General features: G+C 54.8%; 1 protein-coding gene across 3 annotated transcripts in view; it reads left to right on the forward strand.

Annotated features, from left to right (window-relative positions):
- Positions 1-15,498, forward strand: part of OTOF (otoferlin) — an 88,147-nt gene that overhangs the window by 32,590 nt on the left and 40,059 nt on the right. For 2 of the 3 annotated variants that reach the window (XM_057558232.1, XM_057558234.1), the window contains exons 4-5: positions 1,521-1,620; positions 3,489-3,670. In XM_057558232.1, coding sequence (XP_057414215.1) covers positions 1,521-1,620; positions 3,489-3,670 — 282 coding nt within the window. Of the gene's footprint in view, positions 1-1,520; positions 1,621-3,488; positions 3,671-10,401; positions 10,447-15,498 lie in introns of all 3 variants that reach the window. The other variant, XM_057558233.1, reaches the window with a different exon arrangement.

Consider the following 15,498-nt stretch of genomic DNA (forward strand, 5'->3'; position numbering starts at 1 on the left):
TAGAGTGGAGGAATGGTATGAACAGTTTCACCCATAGGGAGGATGGGGCGAGCTGACAGATGGAGCTCTGAACCCCGGAGAGAAGCATCCATTCACTGTGGCTGCTCCCACCACTTTCTCCCCTCACACAGACGGGAGGCTTTTTAAAAACAGTGTCTGCCCTCCATGGCCCTCAGGAGGATGCAGACATCAAACATGTCCAGTAAAGTCAGAATCCACCTGATACCTCACCTCATCCGGAGCGGCCATTAAATTAACTACATCCCTTCCTGCTTTCTCGGCCTCACCTTCCTCCCCTATAAGCCAAGGGCAGCACTAGATGATCCCAAGGTCCCCTCCTGTCTCACACCCTGTGAATGCCCCCCTCTGCTTTTGTCCCTTCAACCAGAAGTGGTGTGTATGTTTCGATCTACCCCATGTTGAATCACCGTGTGAGAACCTCTCAGTACCCTGTTCTCTCCTAGAGCAATAACCTTCAAACCATGGGATGAAACGGCATGCAGGTCAACTCAGTCAGCATTTATGGGGCCCCCACTGTTGTTCATTAATTCAGCCAGTAGATTGTGAGACCTCCTGTGAGCCAGAAGTAGCAGAGTCTGGAAATAGGAAACAGCTGCTTCCCTGGAAAGGCTCACGCTATAACGTCACCCCCTTGATAACGACCAGACAGCTCCTGGAGTGCTGACTATGTGCTAGGCGCTCTGCTAAGAACTTGGCACAGAGGATCTCTGTTAGTCCTCTAAACAGCTACTCTGTGAAGCAGGGGTTATTAGCTCATCTTAGGAGAAATCTGGGACTGAGAGAGCCCAGGTCAGCTGCCCGGGAAGCAGGTAACCCTCTAGAAAGTGTCCGGGCTGGGTTTCCGATCCCGTCTCTCTGACTCCAGGTCTGTGCTCGTCGCAACACTACCCTGCTGATCCCCTCTAGGCAGCTGGGCGGATGGGCATCCCACAGTCAGATGGGTTCTTGCCCCAAGGAGCCTGCAGAATGCAGGTGTGTGGGGGCATCACTACGACTCAACAGAGGACGAACGAGCCAGTGGTGCCGGTGAGGGGTAGAGACCTCGGTAGTGATTAGGGAGGCGGAAGGGGGAGGAGCTATCTGTTTGTCCAGGAGCCTCTGGTCCTTCCCCACAGCCTCCATGCTGGGCATCTGGAAGCTGCTCCGCAGGGGCTCAGCAACCCCAACCGCCTGTACCCGAGGAGCACGAGGCCCCCCCAGGACACACTGACCCGTCTGTGAACTTCCCCCCCGGTGCTCACTGCCCTCAAGCTCTCCCAGGGAAATGGCTGTCATACGTACAATCACAGACAGTTGTTGGGGGTCACAGACCCTCCTGGACATGCCCCCCTGGCCAGCCCCAGCTCCTGGGCCACCTTCTCCACCCCCGGCCGGGAGCCTGAGCCAGCCCTCTCGTCCCCTTGCCGGCTAGTCACAGCCTCTCGGGATGTCAGCCTTGCCCCTCGTTCTGGCCTCTTCATGTGAAACCATGAAGACCACGCCCCCTCTGCCGTTCACAGGCTGATCGGGACCTTCCGCATGGTGCTGCAGAAGGTGGTGGAGGAGGGCCACGTGGAGGTGACTGACATGCTGATTGATGACAACAATGCGATCATCCAGGTGAGGGTGCCCAGAGAGTCCCTGGACCTGCCTATTACGGGTCACCTGGGGACCTGCTGGCCTCCCTGCCCCAGGAGCACTCCTTGTGGGCGGAGAAGTGAGGTGCGAGGAGGCGACTCAGGTCAGACTCTGCTGGAGCCCCTCAGCCTGGCAGCCATGGCCAGAGCCCTTGGGGCGTGACAGGGCCCCAAGGTGGACACTGCAGTCCTTCCTGCAGTGAGAGTACAAGAGAAGGCGACGGGGGGATGCCCTCCCTTCTCTCCCCAGGGGCCCTTCCATCTGGACCCAGCTCAGGAATCACTAAACACGTGTCTCTCGTCATCTGAAAGCCACTCTGAGCCCTGCTGGCCACTCCTGGGCATGACCTTCACTCTGCATGCCTGCCTTGGCATCTAAGACTAGCCTTTCTGTGAAGGCAGGGACCTTCTTTCTATTTCATCTGTCACATCCCATCCCAGCACTTCCAACAGGAACACACATGTACTAATGACGCACAGTCTGTAGGCATTTAATACATGTTCAAACAAAGGAAGGAAATAAACCAATCGGGACACCCAGACCCCAGGCTCTGCTCTGACGCATCTGTCCCCATGAGCTCAATGATGCCCACCACTGGGCAGTTGAGCCTAGTGGTGAGGAACACAGCCCTCGGGTACAAACATTCATTAGGCCACCCACTAACTGTGGGCTGGCTGTATACCATCTGCAAAGTGAGCAAAATTACATTATCGACTTCACAGGACTGCTCTGAGGATTAAATGGGAATGCACAGAAAGTGCTTGGAACAGTTAAGCATATAGTAAGTGTTCAATAAATATATAAAGTAAGATCAGTAGCTATTATTTCCTGGCCTCAGTTTATCCATATATAAAATGGGGCTGTACCATGGTTCCCCAACCCTGGTCCCGCATATGACCCTATGTAGTAGCCAGCAGAATAGCCTCAGAAGCAGGACTGCAGCCACAGGGAGCCAGAATGGAAGGAACCCTCTCTGAGGAGTGCCAAGGGTGGGGCAGAAATTCCTACGGTGCCTTGGTGGCTCAAGACACTTCTTCCCTGGGGAAATCGAAGCCTGGGCATTCAGAGGACCACATGCCTAGTGGTCCTGGAGCAAGCCAGCCCCTGACCTGGAGGAAGGGAAAGCGTGTCTAGAAGATTTCCTAGCACCCAAACGGGCTGAGGAAGGGACTAGGATGAGTCTTCCCTGTGCACTGGGGAGAAGCTAGAGCTAAGAGGAGGCTTCTTGCTTTGTGGCCCAAGGACACAGAGAAAATCCCATGGTGACCTCGAGCTCCCATCCTCTCCAGATTAGGAGGGTGGGTGTCAGGTGAGCAGGAAGAAGTGCTGACCTCACGCCTTTGAGGGTGTCCAGGGCCTGGGCTCCTCTCCTGAAGGACATTCTCAGCTCATGTCATCAAATCCCGAGAGAGCATCAGGAGCGAGGGGAAGTCAGCTGATTTCAGACAGGCCACCCCTGGTGCCCGCAGGCAGCCCTGGTTCTGAGGACGAGAGAGTGACCTACACCACGGGGACACTGGAGGATGCTCTTGATTATGTGTCCAGTGGACTCGGCCCACCCCCAGCCCAGGCTCAGCTGCCCGAGGTGGGCCCCCCACCTCGGGCACCAGGGAGGAGGAGAGCCACGTGCAGCAGGATCTGAAGCCACAGCCCATTCAGTTGTCAGTCTTTCTGAGCCTCTGTTTTCTCATCTGCAAAACGGGAAAGTGGGGGGAGGATAGTACCCAGCTTGCCTTCCTCCAGTAAGTTAAGGGCGTGAAAGCACCTTGTAAAATCACAGAGCAGCGGAGGACACAGGATTATGACTGTTATTGCCGTCCCAGCCGCTCACCGCCCATCTCTCCCTGCAGACCAGCCTGTGCGTGGAGGTCCGGTATCAGGCCACAGACGGCACGGTGGGCTCCTGGGATGATGGGGACTTCCTGGGGGATGAGTCCCTTCACGAGGAAGAGAAGGACAGCCAGGAGACAGATGGGCTGCTCCCTGGCTCCCGCCCCAGTTCTCGGCCGCCGGGCGAGAAGAGCTTCCGGAGGTAACGGGCTGGGCCCTCTGCCCCCAAAGACACAGGGAGGATGCCGGGGGCCTGCTCCCCTGGAAGGCCCCTCGAGGCCTGGGCTCGGAGCACAGACCTGAGTTGCTGGAGGGACTTACACGAGGAGGGGAAGTGTTTCTGCAGCATCCCCCGCACCCCGACTCCAGAACTCACTGGGGAGGCAGCAGGGTGTCTGTGATCAGGCTGAGGGGCCAGGCCTCCCCGCTACCCGGAGGGAGGCAAAGTTCTGGGAGGGTGGGCTCTAACATGGGTGGAAGAGGCTAGACCTCCTGCCTCCTCAAAGAATGGGAAGAGCAGACAGGAGGAGGCCCTGATCTCTCTGGCCCGAGACCCAGCAGTGCCAGACCAGCCCCAGGCAGCCTGGCCTCCGCCCTGGCCCGGGGAAGGCCCAAGAGAGGGAGGCTGCTTCCTACCAGAGTGAAGCCAACGGTCCTGGTCGGGACCTGGCCTCTATTCTGTTGAGAAGACCGCATCCCAACACCCTAGGTGTCCAGGATTCACACCTTCAAATGTCCAGTCACACACAGAGGACAGGATGCTGTGTCCAGGCCTACTCATTCCAAATGCACTATTTTTACAAAAAAAAAGGAAACGCAACTGTATTACTCTCAGAGCCCAGAGAGACAGACTCTAGGTAAAACACTGTCCGCAGGTTCCTAGGTCACTGGGAATAATGTGTAAAACACAGGTAAGTCAGCGGTGCATCTGAAGGATGGGGGTGGGTTTGGAGAGGGGGGTATGCTCCCCTCCCATTGGAAACATCTCCCTCCCATCTCCTTCCACCCTGTCCTTTCCAAGTAAAATTGATTCAGTACTTGTTCTGAAAAAACATAGATGCTAAATTAGGGTAACTGAATTTTATACTTTTATTGTATAAATATATTTTCCTTCTTTGCCCTTGAACCACTCCCGCCCCCTTCCCCGCCCCCCCAGACATATACAAGCTTCAGACCCTGGGAGCCAGGTGGGGAGTAATCATAGTAAGTCCAAAGGAACCATGCCTGTGGCAAATGTTGCCGGACCTGTGACTCCAGGTCAGCTGTGAGGTGGGCGGCATCGCCCAGGCCAGCTTGGAGACCATCCTCCTTAGACTCCAGGCTGGGTAGCATAGAGAGAGCGTGTAATCTGGCCTCAGGAGACACAGGTCTGAGTCCCAGTTCTGCCTCTTACCAGCCTCGTGACCCTTGGCCAGTCACTCCTACCCTGTACAAGGGGGCTCAGGAAAATGGGAACCCCCACCCTGCTGCCGGGAGAGCTGAGGGATGATAGAGGGTCTGGCTGTAACTGGGGTGCCAAGTACTACCCCGCGTAAGGGCTGGTGATGAACAGGCTCTTGGACAATGCAGAGGGTTAGGAATCGGGCTGGAAATGGTGAAAAGAGGAGCGGGGACGCAGTGGGGAGTGTGGGGATGCTGGCACTAAGGGTACCATCTGGTCCCCATCCTCTGTCCCCGTAGAGAAAAGAGTTTGCGCTACACGTGGGCTTTAAGAAAGGGCTTTCTGGGGACAGATTGGACGCCACGTGAGAGCCATCAATTGCAGGGAAAGGAACGCTGGCTCCAAATCAGGAGAGCTGAGTCCCATTAAGTCGCATCCTGACTGCCACTAACTAACTGACTTTGGAAAAGTCATTAGCCCCTCCGGGTTAGTAACAGGAATGGGTTGAGCATCCTGGCTGCCCTCCAACTCTGACATCCTGAGGGACCCAGGGATTCTCCAGGTCCCGTGGGTAGCACGCGTGGAGAACAGCTCTCTGGAGCTATGGAAGCCAAGAGGGCAGCCCTGTCTGGGGTCGCTGCAGCTCAGGCAATGCCCAGCCAGGTCCTCTCTCTCATCCCACACAAGTGGGCCAGGGTGTTGATGGAGGGAACAGTGAGACGATGCAGTCAAGCATGAGGGGCTTTGGTCCTGGACCTGCAGACGGTCCTGGGCCCCAGGAATACGGAGATGGAGAGGGTGCCTCTATCCTCCCTCACATTATAGCCTGGCTTTCCCACCTCCCCAGCAGCAGCAGGAAGCAGGTGCAGGAGGAGAAGTTTTATCCCAGGGTTTGGGAATGGGGAGAGGATGACGACCGCAGTCAGAGCTCCTTGTCTTCCGGGGTCCACGGCCTGCTTTGGAGGGGCTGGGTGGGTGTGTGCGCAGATTCCCAGCTGCACTGGGGCTGCCAACCCAGACCCTGAGAGCGCCTCGGGATGGTGCCACTGCCACACGTTCTCTGGCCAGGCCTGGCCATGCACCCAGCAGGCTGGGGGCGGGGGGAGGGCAGAGGGGTGAGGAGAAGGTAGAGCTGGTTTAGAGAATCTGGGCTTCTCCTGTGGTTTAATTCTAGCTGCCTTCATGGGCCAATGAGTTCTGGGTCAAGGAATGCACGGTTCCAAGGGGAGCCTGGATTTGGCCTCGCAGCCTTAGGTGTTATGTCTCACCCTCCTCACGTAAGTGCCAGCCAGCCCGGCCCGTCAGCTCTGGGGTCTGGGAGGAAGCCGTTGTCTTCTGGGCCAGAGAGCCCTCCAGAAAACACTTGGCCAATGAAGGAACAGGGAGAAGGAAGGGATGGATGTGCCCAGGCTCTGACTCCAAGTCAAGTCCTCCTTCGCCCACATCTGCTCCCTGCCCTCCAGCCCCTCCTGGGAAGGCACATCGCTTTGTAGGTCAAGGTGCCCAATCTACAGGGTGCCTCTGTGTTGTTTTCCCAACAAGAAAACTTCATTGCTGGTAAGCAACGGTCTCTCACCTGGTTGTCTGGATCCACAGGCGTCTGGTGTGGGAATCCATTCCTCCCTGTGTGATGTGGCCGGGTGGGGTGCTTGCTGGAGGGGTCGGGGGGCTGGTGGAGTGAGGGGCAGGAAGCAGCCCCAGGCACAGGACTGGTGGCATGAGGCATCCATTCCGTGCAGGGCAGAGGAGGCTGATGTGGGGAGGTCTCCCTGCAGGGCCTAGGTCCCCCCGGCTGGGCTCCTGCCATCTGCCCTCACCACCCCCTGGAAGGGGCTCTGCAGACATTCCTCTACACTCCCAAGGCCTTAAGTATCCTCCCGGAAGTTCCTCCCATTGGACCTCAGGGAATGTCCATTGGCAGCTCTGCCTGAGCAGTCCCCCTGCCCCCAACCCACCACCACCCGCCCTCCCATTAACCCTCTCCTCTCATGGTTCCAGCAGGCCCAGGCCCTAGTCAGGCCCTCTGAGCCACTCTGGCTGCTTCTGTAGGCCCTGCCTCCAAATCAGCAGCCTCTGATTTCAGCCGGCTCTTTGCACCATATGCCCGGGAGTGCCCCAGGAGGCAGTGCGGTGCCACGGAGAGCACAGGGCTCAAATCCCAGCTCTGCCCTTTGGAGCCCCACTTTACCACCTGTAAGATGCGGGTGCTGATGCCTCACAGGAGTGTTAGGGTCAAATGAGATAATACACGTGAGCTGCCCACCGCAGTGCTGGCCCGTGGCCGGTGCTCAGCCAGTGTCCCCTTCCTTCCTTCTCCCTTTCCGCAGTCTCCATGTTACCCCGCCACAACCTGTTCTACCCTGAGCAGCATCTGACCTTTTGGCCCAAGATCCTTCTCAGCTCTGGCCACCCCACCCTACTCCAAGAGCTCTGCCAACAAAGCTGCCCACAGCCGGAGCTTCACCGCCGCTCGGGCCCGGGCCGGGGTCTCACTCGCTCACAGGACTCCCTCGCCCCCCCAGCTGTCAGTGTTGCAGAGAAGGAATGAACTACTAACCCCGTGCGCACTTTGCTCTCAGAAGCACAAAATCAGGGTTCCGGGCCCCTGCGTATCAGTGTACATCTGCCCTGTTGTCTGAAGAGAGAGGAGACTTTGGCCCTGAACACACACATGTGCCCGGGGGGGTTTCTCACGCTTACCTGCACATACGTTCTCTCGCTCCATGACACCAGGGAGCTGCACACACCACCAGGTTCTGGGCAGAGGACCCCCTGTTAGAAAGGACAAAGAAGGGAACCAAGCCTTAATCTCACAACTGCACTTCAGAGACTTGGGGCTTCTCGGATTCCCTGTATTCCTCTCCCTGTATTCCACGACTCTCCTCCTCATTTTCTCCACCTGCCTGGCCCTCCAGCCCTCCTTCTGCCCAACCCCCCTTCCTGGTGTCCCTGCTGGGCTTCTCTCTGCGGGGTCTCATCCTGGGGGAAGGGAGGGAGCAGGCCACATTTCTTGTTCTCCTTCTGGATCATTCTTCTACTCCAGTGGAGACCCATAGAAGAAGGTACCTCCCTCCTATGCCTGGGGCCAGGGGACAGCCGGGCTTGTGTGCATGCCTGGGGGCTCTGACAGAGATGTGCATGGGGCATGTGCCCTGGGGTATGCAGAGACGTGTGTGTATGGGGTCAACACACCCAGCCTCACCCCCAGAGTGCGGGGTGCCCACAGCCCCTCCCCCGCCTCCCTCCACCAGGCTGAGCTCCAGAGCTTCAGCCGCTCCCAAGCAGCCTGGAGGAGCCGGGGTCAAGGCCATGCTGAGATCTGGGGTGAAGCAGTGCTCAGGAGACTCCTCCCAAACTCAGCCGCTTCACCTGAGGTGGGGGTCCTCTTCAGCCCCTGCCCGGGTCTGAGTGCTCAAGTGAGGCCTCACGCCGTGAAGCACTAAGATCCCGGAAAACCCTCAGTCCCCCAGAGGTTGCCATATTGATTCGTTCCCCCCCCCTCAGCCTCCATGGCTCCTTCTAACCGTGCACACAGAGTGATGGGGGTGGGAGCTTGAGGAAGAGATGAGTGGAACTGAGGCAGAGAGAGAGAGAGAGTATGTGTGTGTGTGTGTGTGTGTGTGTGTGTGTGTGTGTGTGTGTGTGTATCTGTCTGTCTGTCTGTGTGTGTGTTGGCTGAGGAACAGAACTTACCTGGCCAGGCTGGGACACTTAAAAACACAATGTAGACTCTAGGAGGAAAGTCAGGCCCAACCAGGGCTTCACGGAGAGGTCCCCTAGCAACAAGGATGACCGTGAGGTCAAACCTCTCATCCCCACCCCTTGCGGCTGAGTGACTAAGGGCAGGCAGAGTCTCAGCTCCCCCGTTTGGAAAATAGGATAATGATACCACCTTGTGAGACGGCTGGCATCAATATGTCAAGGCATGTTTAAGTTCTCACCGCAGGGCCGTGCAGTTATTAATGTTAGTTGTAGTCATAACAGTGCTTGTAGTAAAATCACAAGAGTATTATTTTTTCACAGAAAGAGGGTCTTTTCCCTTTTGCATTTCCACACTGAGCGTGTGGACCTGTGTGCAGCCTCTTAGCCAGCCCAGGGGCCTGGAGCACGTGAGGAGGGGTAGGGCACGCGTGTGCCAGGCGCTGGCTGCCAGGTTGCAGGTACACACTGTTCTCTGGCCTGCTGTGTGCCCGAGGGGGCCCCCGCTGGGCCAGCCTGACACCCCTCTGCCATGTCAGAGCAAACCCCCAAAGGGAAAGAGAAAAAGGGTCAGATGTTATCATTTAGGTACACAAATTCCACCTTCCTGACCCACCCTTGCCCACTCTCAGGTGATACACTTCCCCTTCCAGTTCCTCTACTGCAAAGATTTTCAAACTTTTCAGGGTCACCCAGTTCTTTAAAAAATAATAGACAAAAAAACAAACTTCCCTTGAAACCTGGATCAATAATTCAGAGAAAGGCAGCCCCACTTGGATTCATGTGGGGTTGGGGCCAGTAAATGTCCCATTCGGCCCTCATTCTCAAAAGCTCATTAGAGCCCACGCAGCTCTCAGCGGGTCCCAGTGGGGGCCCAGGCCTGGCCAGACCCCCAGCCAGGCCCGGGGCCAGAGCAGGGCTGCTGAGACAGTCTCCCCTTCTCTGTTCTCTGCTCGGTGGTCTCAGCCGATTGCGGTAGCCAGAGACCTCGCTGATGTTAACTCCTTCGAAAGGAAATACAAACTGGCCAGCTGGCCAGATGGAAAGGACAGCTGTCATCCACTGGGCCTTCAGGACCTGAGCTGTGAGGGATTGGAGGCATGCCTACCTGGGCAAGGTCTGTGCCAGGACAGGGTGCGAGGAGAGGAAAAAATTGCTAATTATTATTCACTTTCTTTCCCTCATCCTCATTGCCACAGCATCAGGGAAGCACTGAGAGAACATTCCAGAAGGGCTTTCTGGAAACCTCCCTAAGGAGGAGGAGGAGCCCTGCTCTGAGCCCTGGAGCAGTAGCTCGCTTACAACTGCAGGCCCAGAACCTCCCTGGCCCACCTTTCTTCTCCGAGGCCCTCAGAGCTGGGGGCCCCCCACTCTATTGGAGGGGATCAGGCATGGCGAGGAGAGCAGGGTGGCCCAGGCCTGGACGGTAGCCAGGCTCATCTAACCTTGTGTTCCCTGTGGAACCTGCAACCCACATTCAGAAATCACCAGCCCCTGACCTGGGGGAGGAGATCAACGGGGACCCTGAGGCCTCCTCCGTCCCCAGGGCCCCAGGTTCTCCTAGGCTTGGGGTCAGTGGGACAGTGGCCACCAGCCCCACTCCTGTGAGCTCCTCCCCAAGAATCAGGACCACAGTTCCCCTCCTCCCCAGGGCAGAGCCTGGGCCATGGGGCCCCTACCCAGCAGGCTTAGGCTTGCTTAAGTGAGAAGCTGTGGGGTGAGGGCTCTCCGGGACAAGGAGGCCCCTGGGGAGCGTGGGGGTCAGCAGGGCCAGGGGCTAAGTCTGCGAGTGTCTCTGGTTCACACCCTCTCACACACATCCCCTTGTCTCCTCATTTCTTCCCCCTACTCAGCAAAGGCAGACAGAAGACCAAGGGAGGCAGAGATGGCGAGCACAAGTAGGTGGCCGAGGCCAGGGTGGAGCCCGCGCGGCTCGTGAGAGGGAAGGGTCCTCAGCACAGGGTACAGATGGCGGGGGGCCCGGAGCAGTGGTGGAGCCAGCACCGGGTGATGGCAGGGCGAGGGAGGTCTCTCCATCTGGCCATGGGGGCGAGGCACGGGGTGGTGTCAGGGTGGGTGCAGGCCTTCTGGTTTCCACTCCCTCCTCCCTCCTTTCAGTGTCTCGATTCCTCCTCCACTTCCCTGTTCCGTCCCCCATGACTGTGGGCAGGCCCCGAGCTTTCCCTGTGAGGGAGGGAGTGGGGACGGCCCAAGATGCCAATGGCTCTCCCCCAGAGCCAAGGCAGGGCTAGGCTGGTGGACATGCAGTGCTGGAGGCCCAAGAAGGACAAACTGTGGGCACCAAGTGGCCGCAGGGGGTGGCCAGAGCATGGAGCCCAGAAAGCTAAGGAGAGATGACCCCTCTCTGGTGGTCTTCACCATCTCCATTCCCCAGAGGACTCCAGATGGGAGGGGCCGCCACAAGGTATTGGAAAGTCTCAAGGTCGGGGTATGACAAGTGGGTCTTTCAGCCTCCCCAGAGCTTGCATCACCTCAAGGACCTTCTAGCATCACAGGGAATTCACAAGGGCAGTGGCAGTCAGGGCTGACCACACTGGAGCGGCCTCTGCTCCAACACCCATTTTTACAGATGACAAAGCTGAGCCCCAGAGAGGGAAGCAAGTGACTCCAGAAGAGGAGCAGAGCTGGGACTAAAACCCAGAGAATTTAACTCCCAACCCAGTTTCCAATAGGCCCAGTAAGTTTAGAGCACTTGACTATATTCTAAATTTAATTCTCCGAACACATCAACAGGCGCTGAAAAGCCAGGAATGTGGTCTTTATTTTCCAGATAGGGAAACTGAGTCCCAGAGATGTTAAGAGATTTGCTCAAAACTGTGGTCCCAATAAGTTAAAAATTAGTCGACAAGACAATATCACGGCGACAGCAGGATTATTTGTATAGGGGTCTGAAGTGATGTGCACTGGTGTGGGCTTGGGGCATCTGCTTGCATTAAGATGCCAGGAACTCCCAGTCTCGTTTAACAAAAGCATATTGAGTTCCAGCTCCCGCTTGTTATACACGAGCAAAAAGCATGACAACAAGGCAATGGCACCGTGAGGGGAAATTCGGGCCCAGAGACCTGAAGGATCGGAGGGTTTGCCAGATTACAAGCAAGGGAAGAAGCCTCAGGCAGAGAGCATGTGCCAGACTTGGAGAGGGAATCAGGGAACAGGATCTTGGGGGGTGTGGGAGATGACATCAGACTGCTGAGCTGGGGGTCCCACTTAGGGAGAGGGCTCAGGGTCAGGTTTTTGCATGGACAGATAGACATAAAAGGCCCGTATGAGACACAACCAACCTGCCGGTCTCCCAGGCTCTCTGTCTGAGATCGGTGATGCTCTAAGACCCTTCTTGATTTCCAGATCCCCAGTCTGTCCTGGGCCAGACCCCCAAGGGATTCAGGCTGGCCTTATCCCTTTGGACACAACTGTACTAAGGGGTGCCTCACAGTGCGAGCATGTGGTAGGCCCACAGTAAATGCTGGTTCCCTTGCACAACCCCATCCTAATGTCCTGCCATGTCCAATTCACAGATGAGATGAGTAAACTGGCATTCATTCTTATTTTGATGTGTAGAGCCTTAGGATGATTGAAAGGGTAGGAAAATGGGATTTCTAAGAAGAGATTAAACAAGCTGAAATTCTTTAGCCTGAAGAAGAAAGGCTGTGGGAGCAGTTTTAAATCTCTGAAGGGTTATTGTGGGGCAAAACTGGTTAGTTTCTAGCTCTCCTGAGGAGAAACAAGAGGAAAGAGAGAACCATAAACCCTGTGTCTCTTAGGTAGGAGTTTGTTTCTCCCAATTACCTGAGGCCTGAGCTAATGAGCCTTGACAGTTTCCACTGCAGACAGTCGGAGGGCAGAAGCCCCAGGCAGCCATGGCCTGCGGTTCATTTCCAGTCCCACCCCTCTAAGTCACAACCTCCACAGTAACACAGAGACCTGACTGAGACCCAGCTCACTAAATTTAATTTGGCGAATGTTTCCAAGTCATCACTGGATAGTTCCAAGCTCTCCCCTAGGACCCCAGGTGCATTACCCAACCACAAAGACATTCTTAGCCATGGAACCAGCAAAGAAATCGTTAGGTCCATAAATGAAAAAAGAGTTTAAAATGAGTGAACTAACTAGACTTCTCTCTAGAGAGAAATAGCTATCTAAATTGTGTGTGCATACCATTCTGACTGTCATGAATCCAGCAATGGGGAAGCCCAAATGTGATCATAAGCCCTCAGAGGGTCCTGAGCGGCCCACCTCCCCCGCTCCGGCTTCTCAGGCTTTCAGGCAGCCACAAACAAGGAGCCATATGGTTGCAAAGTGGTTTTTCACCAAGTGGATTATTGGCTTGTTTTCTTTGTCTGTTTCTGTCCATATTATACCTTTAGTAACTGGAGAACCATCTAGACCAAATGCAGAATTTAAAACAAAGAAACATCAGTACATCAGTAACCTAATCAACAATTTACCTTTTTTGAAATCTGTCTTTAATACAAGTGGATAATCTTCAAAATTCCCTGATTAAGTTAACATTTATTTCAAAAATAACCTTTACCCTTTGCCAAGAGAAGCAGGCATGATGGGCAACTGATGCGCAGTGAATTCTGACGTGTCATCAAGTAGAAAATTACAAAGGGCAGTGATAGCCGATGACATCATGCTCTGCTGCCCACAGTTCACAGGAATGAAGAGCTAGTCTCTGAAGAGAAATGAATAGGTGCAGAGCCTACAGTAAGAATTCTGGGAATTACACTTGCCCTACATAGTATGCATTTTTCTATAAAGGGATGTCACCATTTTGAGATAATCCCAAGCACACAGGAATCCCACCAATGAACTTATCCACTTGAGATGGTTAGAATCATGCAGGGTCTGGGGAGAGAGGTTTCTCCTTTGAATTGCTTCAGGGTCTGGTAGACAATGGTCAGATAAGTATAGATTTTTTAAAGTCTCAATCTTTGCTTCCAAATATGTTTGTTTTAAGGACTAGAGTGACTTTCAAATTCAAGGGCCATAACTGCCCAAGGGAAGCCCCAGGCCATTTTCCACTTGGATGGGTCCTTAGGACCAGCATCAGAAATCCGCAATTCCCTGCTACCCAAACCCCCTCTGGGCCTCAGGCAGCAGGACCAGATCCAGTATCAGAATGCAGAGTGGCTGGCTTCTGCAGGCAGGGCCTGCTCTGACCCCATACATGGCTTTGACCTACCATCTCAGAGCACTTTCCTCAGGGACATTAGGGTGGGGGGGGGGGGAATGGGTGGGATGGGACTGGGGTTGTGTGGCTGGAACAGACTGTGTGATGGCAGCGTGTAAGTCACACACGGACTGGGGCTGGGGACTCTAAGGATGACACAGCCCAGGAATGGCTGAGAAGTGATTGTACACGGTCAGCACAGGGCCCTCCTGGGTAAGGCAGGAGAGCAGCAAGGCTGGGAGGAAAGGAAACCCAAACGCTGGGACAGGAAGCAGAGGGAGGGCCCACAGTAGGCTCACTTCCTGTTGCAAGAGTCAGAGTATGGCCAGCACCCCTGCCCTCAAGGCCACCAAGCAGGGAGAAATCTCACAGGTTGGTTCGTTGTAAGCCAGGTGGGATGGTTCCTTTCTCACCACCATATGACTGTTTTTAATGGGCTCATTGATTGGTGCAGTTGTTAGGTCACCAGTAATTTAATATTTGTACCCTTCTCTTCCCAAAATGTCTTGATGCTTACATTACTTTGAATGAGCCCCCTCTCTGTAAACATGGGCCCGGTCCATGGGACTCTTCACAGATGACGTCCCCATCTGCAAGTTGCGCTGGCCCCATGGAGACTTTCTGCCAAAGTTCCAAATGGTCAGGACGGGATTCACACCCCCAGAGAAGGGCAATCCCACAGCAGTGAGGATGCAGTGGAAGTATTGCCAGCCTGGGAGGTGGTAGCTTCAATCCCAGCTCTCTGAACCTCAGGTTTTTCATGGGTTGAACGAGGAGAAGCATATGTCCCTCCCAGGACTGCTATGAAGATGAAATGAGCAAACATCTGGAAAAGACTTTGGCCCAGATTAGTGGCTCAAGAAAGGTTATATAATCTCTTGTTGGGGAGAAACTTTTAAAGATAACTCCAAAGGCATCAGTTTTCTTTTTTTAGAGTGCCTTCTTTCCCTTTCCTCCTGTTGATATGTCCTGGATAACATGATGCTGGACAGTGTGAAGAGATCAGTGCTACCCCAGCCTTCTTTCACCCGCCTCGTGCCTTTTTAGGAAATCATGAAGATGCCAGTGTTTCTTAAAGTGTGAGCTGGTGCCTCATGAAAGAGGCGGTCCTCAGTCGCTGTCTCACTGGGATACAGACACATTCTCTTCATGTCTTGCCAGACATATGAAGAGTAAAGAAAAGGCCTGGAGCTAGGATAGGGCCAGGTTGAGGGGAGGAGGGGCTTGAGATTTCTAGGCCATCTCTACAAGGACAGAAAGGTTTTCCCCAATCTCACATGACCCAGCATAAAGAACAGGGGTTCTTCATTACAGATAATAAGATGTGGTCAATGGAATAAAGCTTTTCTAACTGCTTCAAACCTCAACTCTAAACTGTGGTCAATAGTATCCTCCTCAAAGCTTGCTGTGGAGATTAAATTATTTTTTAAATATGTTAAAAAAAAAAAAAAAAGAGCAGGTGTTCTCGGGGAACCATAGCCAAACCTCCACAAGGAGATGCCTGACCCAAAGATGGGTGGGCTCTGCTGCTATAGGTGAGCTCAGGGTTGGAATCTGCACCCCACCCCGCCTAGGGATGGGGCCCAGGATGACAGGGGCACAGCCAGGAGGAGGGAGAATGGGAAGTGGACGGAGTCAGGTGTCCAGCTCATGCAATATTGATGGAGTAATGGAATACTGCACTTTACCGCCTGTTAATCCTACTCCTGGTCCCTCCTGGACCAGGGATCACAAGCTCAGCTGCGGGGACATCACT

Source organism: Balaenoptera acutorostrata, chromosome 12 (assembly GCF_949987535.1).
Source record: "Balaenoptera acutorostrata chromosome 12, mBalAcu1.1, whole genome shotgun sequence".
In the NCBI taxonomy this organism is placed as follows: domain Eukaryota; kingdom Metazoa; phylum Chordata; class Mammalia; order Artiodactyla; family Balaenopteridae; genus Balaenoptera; species Balaenoptera acutorostrata.